Source organism: Ischnura elegans, chromosome 9 (assembly GCF_921293095.1).
Source record: "Ischnura elegans chromosome 9, ioIscEleg1.1, whole genome shotgun sequence".
NCBI lineage: Eukaryota > Metazoa > Arthropoda > Insecta > Odonata > Coenagrionidae > Ischnura > Ischnura elegans.
In genome coordinates, this window is record NC_060254.1 from 10335031 (window position 1) to 10350024 (window position 14994).

Sequence of the window (14994 nt, forward strand, 5' to 3'; positions counted from 1 at the left end):
TTTGGTGATGTTTTTGCGATCCAAGGTCACACTTATGGTTAGTCAATATGCAACAGCATTTAGTTCACACATTTTCAAAATATTTTGATCAGACTGTGCTTCACACAGACCATAAAGTACTGGCATAATGACATGATACACTTGACCACTTGATGGAAAACTCAAAATTCACCATGAAACCAAAACAGCATAAAAATGTGGGGATAAAATGGATACAGGTTAAAGGATATTGATTACTTAAAAATAAGATTTGGTCTTACATGGATAGATTGGAGTATGCATGAAAAGTTAGTATTTTCATTTCAATTTAAAAACTATATTAAATATGTAACATTTATTTAATTTACCCTTCTAGCAGCAGACAAAGAAATTGGTGTCATATGCACCAAAAACTATGGCTCAACGGCAATTAAAAATAGAAATATACACACAAAAGAACATGATTCAAGGCCCTTTAAAAAAAAAAAAAAATGAAATACAAATTAATTGCACATAGTTTTATTTCCCAAAAACAGTCATGGAGTGAATATCCCACAATACAGAAATTCAAATCTAAATCTAAATGGTGACTGGAATTGAGGGGGATTGTCCCATTGTTCTATACCCCTTACGCTGAAATGACAAGTATAGCTCGCCATTAACTTCTGATGCCAAAATTACAATGACGAGTGTAGCTTGCCATCAGATTTTCATAATTTTAACACTATCCAGGGGAACAATATGAATATTTTGAAAGTTAAACAATGTTATATCATCCATAAAGTACATAAAGAACCCATATTTCATGAAATATGATGCATTGGAAATAATAAAATGCTTTTATACAAGTAGTGATAGCTGAGTTCCTGATGTATTTAACTAGATACTTTACAATATGAAATAATAACCACTTTTTATTTCACTGTTCTATGTTGATTACAAACTGCAAAATATCATTTCGTTACCTACCATTCCATTCAGAAAGTACCACAGAAAAAATTAAGGGAGGATAGAAACATGATATTCAGAAAATCAATTGGAATTGAAGGTGTTGATGGGCTTTTGGAGACAACTGATTACAGAATATACCTTGCATAGCATGGTCTGTATTCCAGTATGAAAGACTTGAGAGTGAAAAAATTCCACAGAGGACAAAGTATTATAATAATGATAGCAATCATGATCACAAGGTTTTGTGATAACACAATGGGAATGGTGGTGGAAACGTCAGAAGAGCAAGAAACTTACAGACACTAGAGTGGTAAGGTAAAATTGATAAAATAGGTGGCTGCACTCTAAAGCAAAACAGACACAGCATCAGGGGAATCACACACAAAATTGCAGTGTAGTCTAAAACAAGAAAGAGATAAGAGCATCAATTTGCAACAGCAATAAAATACAGCCATCAAGGGTGAGGTCCTATTGGATGACTTTCCCCAATCTTTAATTCTAAACATTATTTAATTAAAGAAACAGTTGAAAGAGTTTTCCATATTCATTTTAACTGTTATTTTACAGGACACAATCATTAGTACCACGAGTGTGGAGTAAATGGGGGTGACAATAGCCAGCTCAGATCTAGTGAGACCCATTATATGGCAGCAAGCTTCTAGCCCACGGAAAAAGAAGCTAAAAATACCATAGCAAAAATTTCTGCCACTGTTACGTATAGCCCAATTGACTGGTATTTTCATCTTGAACACATGGACTCCATTAAATACACAGAAAGGGGAAGCTGTGAGGCAAAGCTGTGAGATATGGAGTGGGAATGCAAAACATGCAAATACCAGAATTTTCATTTAATGGACTCCTACTATTGTACACTCATCCAAAAGCTGTTGCCTGCTTAAGTGAAATGGTGAATTTTTTTTTTACATTTTTACTTACAATCACAACTTCATGTATGTGATCCATTGAATTGCACAAAAACCTAACCAAAAAGCCTAAGAAAGGGGATTATGAGAATCCTCTACCTCCCACTTGGATGTTCTAGTCTTTTTCGAGTATTTTCGGCACATAGTTAAAAGCAATCTTGCTGCCACATTTGAAAGGTTATTTAAGTCAGAGAAAAAGTATGTACTCTTAAACCAATAAGTCTATTTAAATACTACACATAACCAAACAAAATCTGCTTGTGAGCAGGGGAGGAATCAAAATTTCAAAATAAGGATAATTAAAAGAACATAGGCATCAACTCATGCGTAACTAGATTAGTTGAGGGGATTTGGCTTATGAATCCAAAATAATAATCTCCTACAACAGTGGTGTTAAGGACTCCTTAGCATCTTACCCTAGCTTCCAAGACCACAACTTCCATTCCAAACTGCTGCATCTGTTGTGCTGCGGCCAAGCCAGCAATGCCCGCACCGATCACGATTATCTTTCCATGCTTTTTAACTGGGAGAGACTGCAGAGGATATAAATGCATTACAAGCAAGAAACTTTCAAAATGAACATTTGGACAGTAAAAATTAAAAACACATTAAAGAGCATAAACTTGCATTTGAAACTGAAACCAAAATTTATCATTTCTTGTGCTTCATAAATGTGCTTCTTTTATGACCATGCAGTTGGCAAATAAAGTAATCACAATTTTTAACACTAGGGACAGCACTATAAGTAAAACTGACCAGTTTCTTATGTACATATTCTCTATGACTCAGGTTTCAATGTTAATGTTCATTGTCTTTTCCACCCATATTAAAAGAATAACTAGTATGAGAGCAATTAGCAAATTGCAATCTAAGAGTATACTATCCAATCAACTATTTTACTGGTTGATGTACAGTGGAACCTCGTTAAAGCGAGTACGGGCTATAGCGACACTCCCGCTATAACGAGAGATAGCCGATGCACCGTCAATTGACCCTACAATAAGCGTGTTAAAAAATTCGTTTTTACGAGACCCTTTTGGTGTTGGCTCTCGCCATAGCGAGGGTTTCACCGCCGGAAGACTTTCATCAAGACTCCTTAACCTCTGTAATTGCTAGCGATCTGTTAGAAATGAAGTTAATGGAGTGCTCAGTCTCAAAGTTATGTGGTAAACTGTCGTTTGATAAATAAGTAGTTAATTTTGGTGAAAATATTGTGGCATTAGTATTCGCGAATGCTTAATCTTCTTTTGTTCCTCGGGCGGCAGAAAGCAGTCGGCAGCATACCCGCACGTCCGTGAGTTGCGTGAATAGAAAGCATTTGATGGCAGTCACCATGGCCAAAAAACACCAAACACGTCTAAGCGAGAAAATAAAAATAAAGGAGTAATATGAGTGTCGAAATTAATTTATCTTCCTATTCGCTCTGCAAAATTAAAAAAAAACAAAAGCGCCCAAGGAATGCAGACGATGAAGAGTTATAAGGAGCTTTGTTCGGGTGGTTTTGCCCATTCAAATCTGCGGGAACTTCTGAGAAAGGGGCTACACCCAAGCGGAGCGGAGTATTTTAGGGATAGATTGCGAATCGAGAATTTTAAGAGTGCGGAAGGTTGATTATACTAATGCGAAGCACCAAAGCGTTATCTCCCCTCACAACTCCCCTGGTGATGCCTGCGGTGTAAACCTGAAGTCGTGGAAGAGAGGACTCCGATCATAAGTATCTTTAGAAGTATTCCCCGCGTCATATAACATAGACGAAACGGAACTTTTTTTTACATACAACTCCCCGACAAAACCCTTGCAGTATGAGGTATCTCTTGCAATGATGCCTCTAAAGGTAGGTAGTGCGCCTTAGCGATGATGTAGGATGTACGAAGCAAAGATACTCAGCGTGAATTGTCCGGATGGACGTATTTATTCTCGGTTGCGGATTTACAAGGGTGAACTATTCGGGTCATTGGTCGGAGTCGTACTGGCGCTCTCTTTTGTTACGTGGGTAGCCGAGCATCCCCTGGTGGCCGCTGGAAGAACTCACAGAACAACTAACTCTCGTTTGCAGTGCCGTGGTAAACTCGGTGTATCATTTCAAATACGTCGCGAGCGTAACACTCAAAAAGAAACATTTTTTCAACAACGGTAATTTTAATCACGTCATTTTTCAAGCTTAGCAAACTTTTTACCGTAGATGATGAAGATATTACATTATCTGATAGAAAAAGTCTTCCAAGGCGGGAACGTTATACAACCTTCCACCGGTAGAAACAAATGTAATGTGTTATTCCACTTCACTGCCGGTTAACGTACAGAAACAATAAACATACACCAATGGAAACCTTTGAGGCATTAAATAACCGCGATACTGTTTTGTCAGTTAATTTTTGAATTTTCAGTGGAAAATACCAAAATATCTAGTTGTCTTGGTACAATTTACAGAGGTAGTAAGGCAGTCTTGGGGGTGTCTCCTTGGTATGATAAGTGGAGGTTATAGAATGATCACGTAAATGAACTAATTAAGTGCATAGAAAAATGACTTCGTCGGTTATGCATTAGCATAATGATTGACGAAACAATGCTTTCCATGATTTTTATTCAGTGCGGCGCTTATAAATGGTTTGAATAGTTAGTCGTTGTTCGAGTAAGGAAATTTAGTGATGCAAAAAAACATCGCCTTTCGTCTGGATTTATGCTTACGTTTATCGGATAGATGTTTATCTGTCGCCGCACCACTCCTGTTTCTGTATATCTGTCCGCAACAGGTATATTGGCTATTATTTGCTCCACCTCCGGTAAAGCGACAATTCGCTATAGCGAGTGTTTATTAGTGCACCGTGGGGTGTCGTTATATCGAGGTTGCACTGTAGTTTCTTAATCTTTTATATACAAATCAATCATAAGAATATACATATGTACATATCATCACGGTATACGTATTTACAAACAAAAACCCAGGACTTGATAAAAAAACCAGCATAGCAAAATCCAATAAACACAAGGAACTTAGTATTATGATAAGAAGAAAATAAAGAAGCAATATTGAGTCACTGGCCTCAAGTATGTATGTCACATTAAATTCTTAATAATTTGTAGGTATTCGTGGAATGTGTAATATAAATGGTCAAAAACTCAAGCTTTTCCCAATTGAAACCGATAAGAAATGGAGCATAATCAAAATCACATTAATAACAAGAATTTTATATAAACAGTATGAAATATCCCTACATAAACCATAAACTGAAATTTAAGAAATCAAAAGAACTTACCTTCATTCTCTTAAATATACCAAAATTAATGTAACCGTGCCTCTCAAGAAACGCATGGATGCGCATGACAAGAGGCCCATCACTGTTGTACGGTGGCTCTATCTGAGGCAAGACATTTTCAAACAAAAGCTGCTGCTTTGGATTTTCCAACCAAAGTTGTAGCTGTGGAACGATGGGGAAAAAGAAGTACGTTAACATTCTGCTTTTACTTTCAGCTGATACAGGGGGATGATACAACACAGAGATGGATCATCTTTAAAACAGAATTTACACATGTTTTACGGAACAGCTTAAAAAGAGAAAAGCCATGCAGAGTAGTTCCCTCTTACATAACACAGAGGCCACTTGAGTGAGGAAGGTGTTGGATCTCATCTGAGAGGCATATTTTGCTCTGTAGATGTATTGACAGGGTTCTCACTCCAACCAAAATCATAATATTCATGTTTTTTCCTAGGTTTTCACAGTCTGTAGATAAGGCATTTTAGACAGCAATATTGATTGCTAAACAATCATCGACCACACGTTAACTAAAAATGTAACAGATGCCGTGAATGCAAACTCAGTGGCAATGAAAGTACTATCTCTCATAACATCACGTATCGATAGCAAAATTCAGTTGATTGTTTGAGGCGTAACTTTGTGAAAGCAATTCATTACTAAAATTAAAAAGAAGAACTTTGTGCTTTCACATGAATATTTATTTACACGACCATGGTTTCAACATTAGACGTCATCATCAGGTGAACTCTACAGAGGTCCATCACATCCTTTTATACCAAGCTAGGAGGGGGAAGGAGGAAGGTAACTAGGTTGTCCCCAAGGTCCCTAGGTTGTCCTCCCTAAGGGAGCCTCCTCCCCCTAACTTTTTTCTACCATTTCTATGACCAAGTTCTTTCCCCCTCCCTCTTCCCTGTTGACCAATCCGTTCATGTCGTCATGGCACACGGACCAATAATTGCACTTGGAATACACGTGTGTAGATAAATAGGTGGTCAGTGTCTGCACGTGACTCTGGCTTGAAACACGATCGAAGTATCGATTTTTCTTTTGATCTGTCAATCGTAGTTCCACGTATGAGTTTGAGAAATTTTTAAGGTTTTAAGAGGAAATTCAAGGCTATTTCCAGGTTTTTTTCACGGCAGACGAAATTCACAGCTTATTCACAGTTTTCATGGTCGACTGAGAGTCCTGCTTGACATTGTGATCCGAGGATTATTTCATATCTCATTGCAAAGGAACAGCTCTAACCTGTGGCACCCAGTTTTGTGAATAGAAAATACATATATTTTTTTGCCCTCTGTGTTGATACATATGGTTCACATGAAAAACAATTTCACAACATAGATACAAGCAATAAACATTGTTTCTTTTCTGTTTATGGAAAAAATCAATTGACCAAGCCACATTAAAGGTGATGAAAGAGCAGGGCCAAATGGCAGACTATAAAATTAAAAAAGGTAAATATTCATCATGGAAAATGAGCTCAATTCATGGTATAACATGGTTTTCCATGTGCAATATAATTATGTACAGTAACATATCTGCACAAAATAATACAAGTTATTAAGAGAAGATTATGAGTAGCAGTAATTGATTGATTTCCATGTGTTTTATATCACCAAACTAATCTCCAGTTTTTTTTACACAGTCTCATGTTCTCAAATGATGAGTGTTTTCAACCTACAAATTCTCTCACATGTACATACTTAAATAGGCCGTAAGTATTTGCCTCAGTATCCTTAATATGTCTCATCCAATCATAATTGCTACTAGTTGCTAGCCAGCAAAGCATCGAGAATGCAATTTATTAAAAATGCTTTCATGGGTGCTTCACATCTTGACGGTGATCAAATTTACCCTGTCTGAGAAAATGATCTCCTATTAGGGAAGTTCAAAGGAATTCATTTTCAAATGAATGAGTTCAGGGAGATTCACTAGCTAAAGAAACCAGTATCATCTTGGAAGCATAGGTACTACCCGGCATTGATGCATAGACAAAAATTTTAAATTTTCATCGCGTTCACTCAATAATGCAACGCAAAGGCTAGTTAAGATAGGAGAGGGTTGAGTTCAGCCCAGACTAAGCCAAAATTGGGTGTACATCAAGCATCAGGATATAGAGACCATTATATTTCCCTCTCACACACTGAAGATATTTGTGTAGGAGTGTCTGAAACTTCGGCCGAGACTAGAACCCAAACCTATACATCAGCAGCCAAGCACTCCACTGATTTGGTCACTATGCTTCCAAGTTTTCCGCACCATAACAGGAAAGTACCTCACAGAGTTGAGAAAATCTAAAAAAGCAAACTTGTGCTAGCTCTATTAATATGAAAGCGGTATGTAAAAAAATTGTGCAATTTAGTAGTGTGTCAATCAAAGATAATAACAACAATTTTTTAACTTATTAAGAAAAATATAAGTATTACCCTACATAAAGTTCACTATAGGTATGTGTTTCAAGGACACAAACCGGGATTTATTATATATTTACATGAAATATGTAATTATCTTATGAAACCTGGATTTTGCACCATAAACCTTATGTGTACATGGTAATACTCATATTTTCCAAAGTGGAATGGTTAAACAGATCAACACCTGGTAAAAGTAATTTCTTAAACTGATGTATGAAAACAATCCACCTCCATAAGATTCCTGTGGTCACAAGTATTATCAAGATTATAAAGGTTAATCATCTGATTTCCTTTTGTGCTATGAGATAAAACTGGCCAAGAAAGCTCCTTCTATGATCTCTGACCTCCTGAATGTATCAATTGAGCTTGAAAATTCATGAAATGACACACCACACACCAATGTAAGCATTATCAAATTTTATTCCAAAATGCCCACCATCTCATTAGATGACACTATTTTCAAAATCTAGTATTGCAAAAGAATGAGGATGAATTGAATAATGAGAAACTCCTGAAAGATATGGGAAAAGTCTTTCAAATATCAACACAATAAGAAGAAGATGGAACATAATCTGCTAAATCATTAGGTATGGTGGTTTTATGAAGACAATCTCCCAAGGTCACGTCAATAAAAAAACAAAGGTGTATAGTATGAATTCATGTATGCATAGGATAAGTTATTACGGAAGTAAAAGATGTAGTTGAGGACAAAGCTATATGGAAAAATTCTAAGAATACTGGATCCATGATGAAATTAAGTAAACCTCCCCTCATTTGACCTGAAATTCTTCATGGCTTCAATGAATTTCAGCAAAGAAATAAAGTGGAGGACATAAAATACATTGAACACATAAGTTATCTACACATAAATGAATGTATATCAGAATGCAATTAAATAACAAAACATGACACACACACTTCCCATTGACATAAGATGAGATATCAAGTATGACAAAATCAGTTTAACCATGTGCATATACATTAACACCATCACAAGCACATAGCTTTAAAATGATAAGATTGATGTCTTTCTAAATAAGCTTCCAGCCAAAAACCCCAAAATGTCTATTGGAAGAAAGGTCTTACCAAACGATTTCTGATGTGAAGAAATACTTTCTGAGTCTGAGGAGGCCCTTGTGTCACATCAGGGAAGCATGCAGCCTCAGTGGCAGTCATTTTGTCAAATGGCAGGCGGCTTTGGAATGCAGCTCCTTCCAACCCTAGAAGTGAAATTGAAAAGTACATCATATTAGTTACCAAAGTATACAGCAAAAGCATCATCTCCATTTCCTTGAAAAAAAGATATTTAATGGAGTTGTCTAATAATAATGGCGGTGAATTCACAACACAGAATAATGGACTTTAGAGACTTTGGTAAGTACTGTTTGAATGATATGCATTGTAATTAATTTCATTCAAAATTAACAGAAAAAAAGAGGAAAAATAGCATCAGACTCAATGGTTCCAATAGCATTCAGTGGTGGTGATATAATATAGTGAATAGCAAAAACTTAAAGCATAATAAGGGATTTTGAATACCTTTTGTTATTATCTGAATGTTAATTTTTGAACCTATAAAGGTAATGTAGAATAAGAGTCCCAGCTTTCTTCCACATAGGCCTGGGTTTGAGAGATAATGTTAGAGGTAGGGGATGTTCACATCCCAAATTAAATCTTTTCTGAAGACATTGCCAGTAAATAAGGCAAACAACCACAGGCTGGTGAAAGCTAGAAAGCCTTTAACATATAATGCATTCAATCATTATTCGATTGTAAATCTGAACAGGAAAATAAGTGTATTTAGTGATTTCACTCACAATCCAACAAAAATTCTCATCATAACTCTGTCAGGAAAACAAGAATGTTGCTTACAAAGGCATTAACTCAGGATTGAAGGGGGAAAGGCAAAAGAATAAAAACAAATGGAATTTGCACATGGAAATGGAGACTCGAGCTAAAAGTTTCCAAGGAATAAGAATGAAGAGACAAGATTTACATTAATGAGGTGAGGCAAAGATATACACTAAACAAAGAAATAAGATAAGTTATATAATGAAATACTGTAGACTTAGCCGAGCACTGTTCGATAGGAATTACGAATGCGATGCAAAGAATAGTTACATAGATAAACCGCAAGAGAAATGAGTAACATAGGAATGGGGTATGGTATGGGTAGTATATACTCCTAAATTTAATGCTCTAACCAGTGGGGTCATCTTGTTCCGAGTCAGGTTCGACTTCTTCTTCTTTGTCTCCTTTCGGTCCAGCAGCACTAGTTTCCCCAGCTACCCCTGTAACAGGGGTGGGGTGAGGCGTGGATGACGGATTCAAAGTCGTCACCACGGGAGAAGCACCCGGTGTAACCCCCGGCTCTTTCTTAGTGACGGTTTCTGATACTGCAACAGATGAAGCAGCAGCACCACTTTTTTTATCAGGAGTATTTCCTCCTGATGCTCCTCCAACGGCAGACGCCTTCGATTTATCTGACACTTCTCCCTCATCTTCGTCCAAAATTGAACTATACTTCTCCTCCATCTCTCGGTACTCAACCTTGAAAAGGAAAACATCAATTCATACGCACATAATATATTAATGCACATGTGAACAAATTTAATTAGTATATTTTTTTTATTTTACAACACAATTCATTATTTAAACGAGTAACATTAAAATTAAATGAACTTCTTTCACTTTTACATGAGACGGGAATTAACCACATATCTCGGAAGAATGAAGTCTGATCTCTATAAACAGCGCTAGTTTACTTAATCATCAATAATTTTTATGATGAACAAAGCTGGCAGAAGTAGATCCCAAAACTCAATAATTTTTAAGGAGAACAAAGATCAGTTAAATCTGACCATTCCAATCTTCGCGCTATAAACACCACGGCATGATGTGAGCGTCTACCAAAAAAACTTAAATTCCCCGATAAAGAAGGGATTTCACGGGCTCATTCAAATGGTGAATAATAACTATATATTTCACAAAGCTTTAAACATTTTTTAACTTACCCTTGCCTTCTTTCTTCGGCTCATTTTGAGACAATAATTTCTTTGTTTCACAACAAGCTTTGCCGGACGGCTGCGGTTTATCGTTATTCCGTTATTTAAAGGTAGTTGAAGTCCTTTCCCCCAGATGGTGCGTGCGTTCCATTGCGGCAATATGAATTTAACTTGAATAACTTCGAAATCGCATGTGTACTGTATTTCGGTTTGAGCTTGATTTTTTTCTTTGAGCTCTCCTCGCCTTTTTTATCAATTATTTTTCACCTAATCAGAGATTATAAATGGTTTCTGACCCATTCCAATACCCAATGGTCAACGCGATTTTGTGCCAAAATTTAAACTGCTACAACATTGGGAAAAAATAAATTTAATTCCTATTCTTAACGGAAATATAACATATTTTGATAACGCTCCCATTAAAAGAAACAAATTTTTCGAAAAATATTTGGATGTAGAATTTCCAAAAGGAAAAAAAATAATCAGTAAAAGAAGCTGTGAAGTCCTCCAAAAAATTATATCATTTGAAGGAATGAAATTCATTTGAACACGAGAGGACTGGAATGTCTTTGGAAGTAGAGTGAACTTATCTCTTCAATTTATTTCTAGCGACGGTGACGGGATATGGTAACTATTCCTACATCTTAGAAAGGCAAGCATTACCTGCAGATTCCTAAGGCCAACAATATCCACAAGGGAACCACCCTAGGTCTTCTTCGGGAACCTGTGGGAGCCACTCGCCCCCTTGTTTTTAAGGTTGCCGATGAGCTTCATGATCTTCACTTGGGATTCTACAGAATTCTAGAACGTGAGTACTGGGATATTGGGAATGGAATGATGAACGATTCATCAACACATATATTTGATGCTACAACCCTCAAGTGGAAGCGAAACCTTCACACTTATATATAACGGTTTCTTAAGAAACCGTTGTTACACCTTCCAAATGCTGAAAATAACCTAACTAATGGAGCTTTGGCTGAAGACAGAGTTTCAGTTCTTTCAAAGAATTGAATATTGCAATTTCTCCAAACTGAAATCCAACGGAGAACATGTTCACAGGAAAAGATGCCGCAATACTTTCCTCAAACCTTTCCTGATTACATGAGGGATGAAAAAGTCAGAGTGCTTCAATGCTACCGTGGGCCTAAATTAAATCTGCCAACTGCCAAACTGCGCCATGTGAAGGAACTTTGTCGCAGTAATTCGTTTTAGTGGTGATGGACGTGATTTTAGACGGGTAAGATTTGGCACGTATCTTTGGTGAAATTCATCATACTTGAAGCAAATAATATAAGGCTAATCGGAAAAAGACTAAATTCCTAGTTGTTGACAGAGGGAAGGACCAGGAGGCAAGGATTGTTTTGAATGGAGATTCATTACAACGATGCGTCATTGGGCCTACCAAAAAAACTACGTAGGGCCAACAGACTGTGTTATTAGGGAAGGAAGAAGTTCAAAATAACTATGTTGTGGAAAACTTCGGGCAAAGACAGCTTTATAAAACAAAAGATAACTTTTCGTGTATAACTTCATTGATATCATTTTTTCAAGAAAAAGGTGATTAAGACCTTTATATGGAGTGAGTATTTTGTTGCATGACAGCGAGACATGGACTGCAGGACCCGGAGAGAGAAAAAGATTAGAGGCTTTTGAATAGGGAAATTGCATACTTTTTATAAACAGTATGCTGATATACTACAGTAAACACTTAGTACCGCAATATACTTTTTTCCGCTTAAAATTCAGTCTATACACTAGAAAATGACTCACAAAAGCCTCCCGAGTTTCGCGGGCTAAAAAATACCGCCCCCACTAATCTTAGGTCGTGACGTCATAGTTCAGTAGGAGTCCAAGATCCAAGCCCAGTAAATGCAGGTTTGGAAGAGCCACGTTGCGTTAAAAGGAGAACATGGGTGAAATAAGGAAAAATTACAAGTGGTGCATTGCTCCTCTGTGCAATAACACCCCAGAAAAAAATTTTCGTCTGCATTCCCACGGAGGAAATTAGAAGAAAAGCCTCCATGCATGCCGTCTGTCGGGATGAGCGTTACGGAAAAATAAGAGTATAATAAAGGGAATGATAAACCCGTGTGCGAATATAACTTTAATATAAATAATATTTCCATATTTCATCGACTGAATAACTTGAAACTGAGATTTTTCGATAATTCGGCCGCCGTAGAATAAAAACTTAACTTCTCAACAAAAATCGAGATAGGTGTTTCTCGATGGGTACGATGGACTCAAATTATTTATGGCACTTGTTCAATTTCAGTTACGGAAGGACATAGAAAATTCCATGATGCTTAAAATCAAGGGAGGAAATATGAAAATATATGGCTTGTATTTAAGTATGCAACCTCTACTATCGCCGTGCCTCCTCGTACTGAATTATGACGTCACCTTTCCACCAGCCAATCATCGGGCGTTTTCGCTTCTCACTTGCATTTGAAAATTATCGTGAACTTTAATGCATTAAATATCGCAAACCACGTCATAAAATAATTAAAAAAACTTTCACCGAGGTATGCAAACATATATTTTTATATAATTTTGGGGCTATTGATTATATCTGAAATGTATGCAAGTTCCCTATTGTGGTGCCATGGAAGGACGCGCAAAGTAAGCTGGCCAGAGGGTATGACAAGGGAAGGAGTATTAGCAAAAGTGAATGATAAGCAGAGCCGATGGAAAACTTTACTACGAAGATGGGACAAATTTATCGGCCATCTACTGAAACATAAAAGATATTGTTTGGCGACCGACGGCTAAGGTCATTTGTACCATAAGGGAAGGGTGGAGAGAAACCCGGCGACGGCGTTAGCCTGCTCTTAACGAAATGTGCCAAGGGGACCACGGCTGAACGTCCCATCTGACGGAAGGAGTAATGCATTTGAAGTGCCCTCCTCAAGGCTCCCAAGCAGGGATCGGGCTGCCTCTGAAAAATATCTGCCAAGGCTGGGATTTGAACCGGATCGACTAGGTGGGAAGGTAGCAACCTAGCCACAATACCAATTCGATCCCCCTGAGAGATAAGGGGTTGGTGGGGATACTTCTGGAACGGATGGTGTAGATCAAGAGATACAGGGGGAGACCGAGATAAAGATTTTGGACATACACGATGAAAGCTATGGGATGCAGTAGATTTTCTGTAATGGAGAAGTGCTATCTATTTGATGAATGTGTTCCTTGAAACTGCACTGAAATCTAAAAAACACTAAAATAACCTTTTCCAATAACCCTTCCAACAAAGCATCAGGTTCTCTTTTATCTTCTGACGTCTTTATTTTATTTATTTTTATATACTCTTTTTATACTGAGTATCTTGTAAATAAAGCAGTGAATGAAAACGTAGAATTTTATAATTACAAAAAAGCTTTCATGCAAGTAATCTGACAATGAGTGTTTTGATTACACCTTTCATATACGCTTCACTAAGAACGCAAACATTGTGGGGGGCCCCTAAGCTCTGGCGATCGCCGACTACCCGACCTGGCCAGACCACCCCTGTTCATAACTTTCTTCAAGAGCATTAAACTCGAGCACCTAAGCCAGAAACTAGTCAATGAGGATGGGAAAAATCTACTGTGGTGGTTGGAGGCCCCCTACCTTGGCACGGTTATAGACTGCAAGATCACCAAGAGGCAACAAACAGTACAGGCAAGAAGAAGAGTCCTCGATGCACTAGACTGTCTCAGACCAGTTCTGTGCCCACCTATTCATCCACCAACACGAGGATGTGCCTATGCCAGACAAGCATCCTGCCAGTAATAATACATGTCTTACCTGCGTCGTTATAGGTGATCAAGGCAGGGGCATTTTTGAGCTGGGAGGTCACAGGGGTCATGACTCCCCCAAAATTTGTATCAAAATTTTTTCTTTCTATTAGAATAATGGTTTTATCTTTTTCCTTGTAAGTTTAAAATTGTTCCATTTCATCTGCTGTTAAGAATAAATATGAAATTTTAGGCTCCAAATTGCGGAAAGAAGGGGTATTCAAAAATATTTTCACGGGAGAATGCCCCTCTTTGCTGGAGGTAATCTATATCCTTGTCATGACCTCCCCCTAAATTTGATGCTGAATCTGCCCTGACCGGATATGCCTCGACTGCACTCAGACCTTCAAGTAGAGATGAAGATGGAGATGATTGGAAAAAAATCTTCCAGGCAGAAACTGCACATGAACATACAGTTGCAAAAGATTCATTGTCACCTTAGAAGTCCAGGGCTGGGATGGTATACTGGCAAACTCAAAGAAATAAGTGACCAATATTCAGTCAAATATGTACATTTTGGATATGGATGCTATAAAATATATTTGTTGGAAGAAGTGGAGGCCCATCCTGAGATGCCATTCCCTGGAACCTATCACCACCACTCTGACAGTCCTTTGATGTGCATAATGGATGTCCTAAATGCAATGGATGGAGCTACATTTTTGAGGATGTTGCCTCTAAGT

At 37.5% G+C, this 14994-nt stretch overlaps 1 protein-coding gene across 1 annotated transcript in view; it reads right to left on the reverse strand.

Moving 5' to 3' along the window:
- The window catches only part of LOC124165642 (lysine-specific histone demethylase 1A-like), a 100419-nt gene extending 89839 nt beyond the window's left edge, over positions 1–10580 (reverse strand). The window contains exons 1-5 of the mRNA XM_046543116.1: positions 10542–10580; positions 9732–10077; positions 8614–8747; positions 5111–5272; positions 2270–2386 (exon numbers count right to left, since the gene is read on the reverse strand). Coding sequence (XP_046399072.1) covers positions 2270–2386; positions 5111–5272; positions 8614–8747; positions 9732–10077; positions 10542–10565 — 783 coding nt within the window. The 5' untranslated portion in view covers positions 10566–10580. The remainder of the gene's footprint in view (positions 1–2269; positions 2387–5110; positions 5273–8613; positions 8748–9731; positions 10078–10541) is intronic.
- Between the last annotated feature and the right edge of the window lie 4414 nt (positions 10581–14994).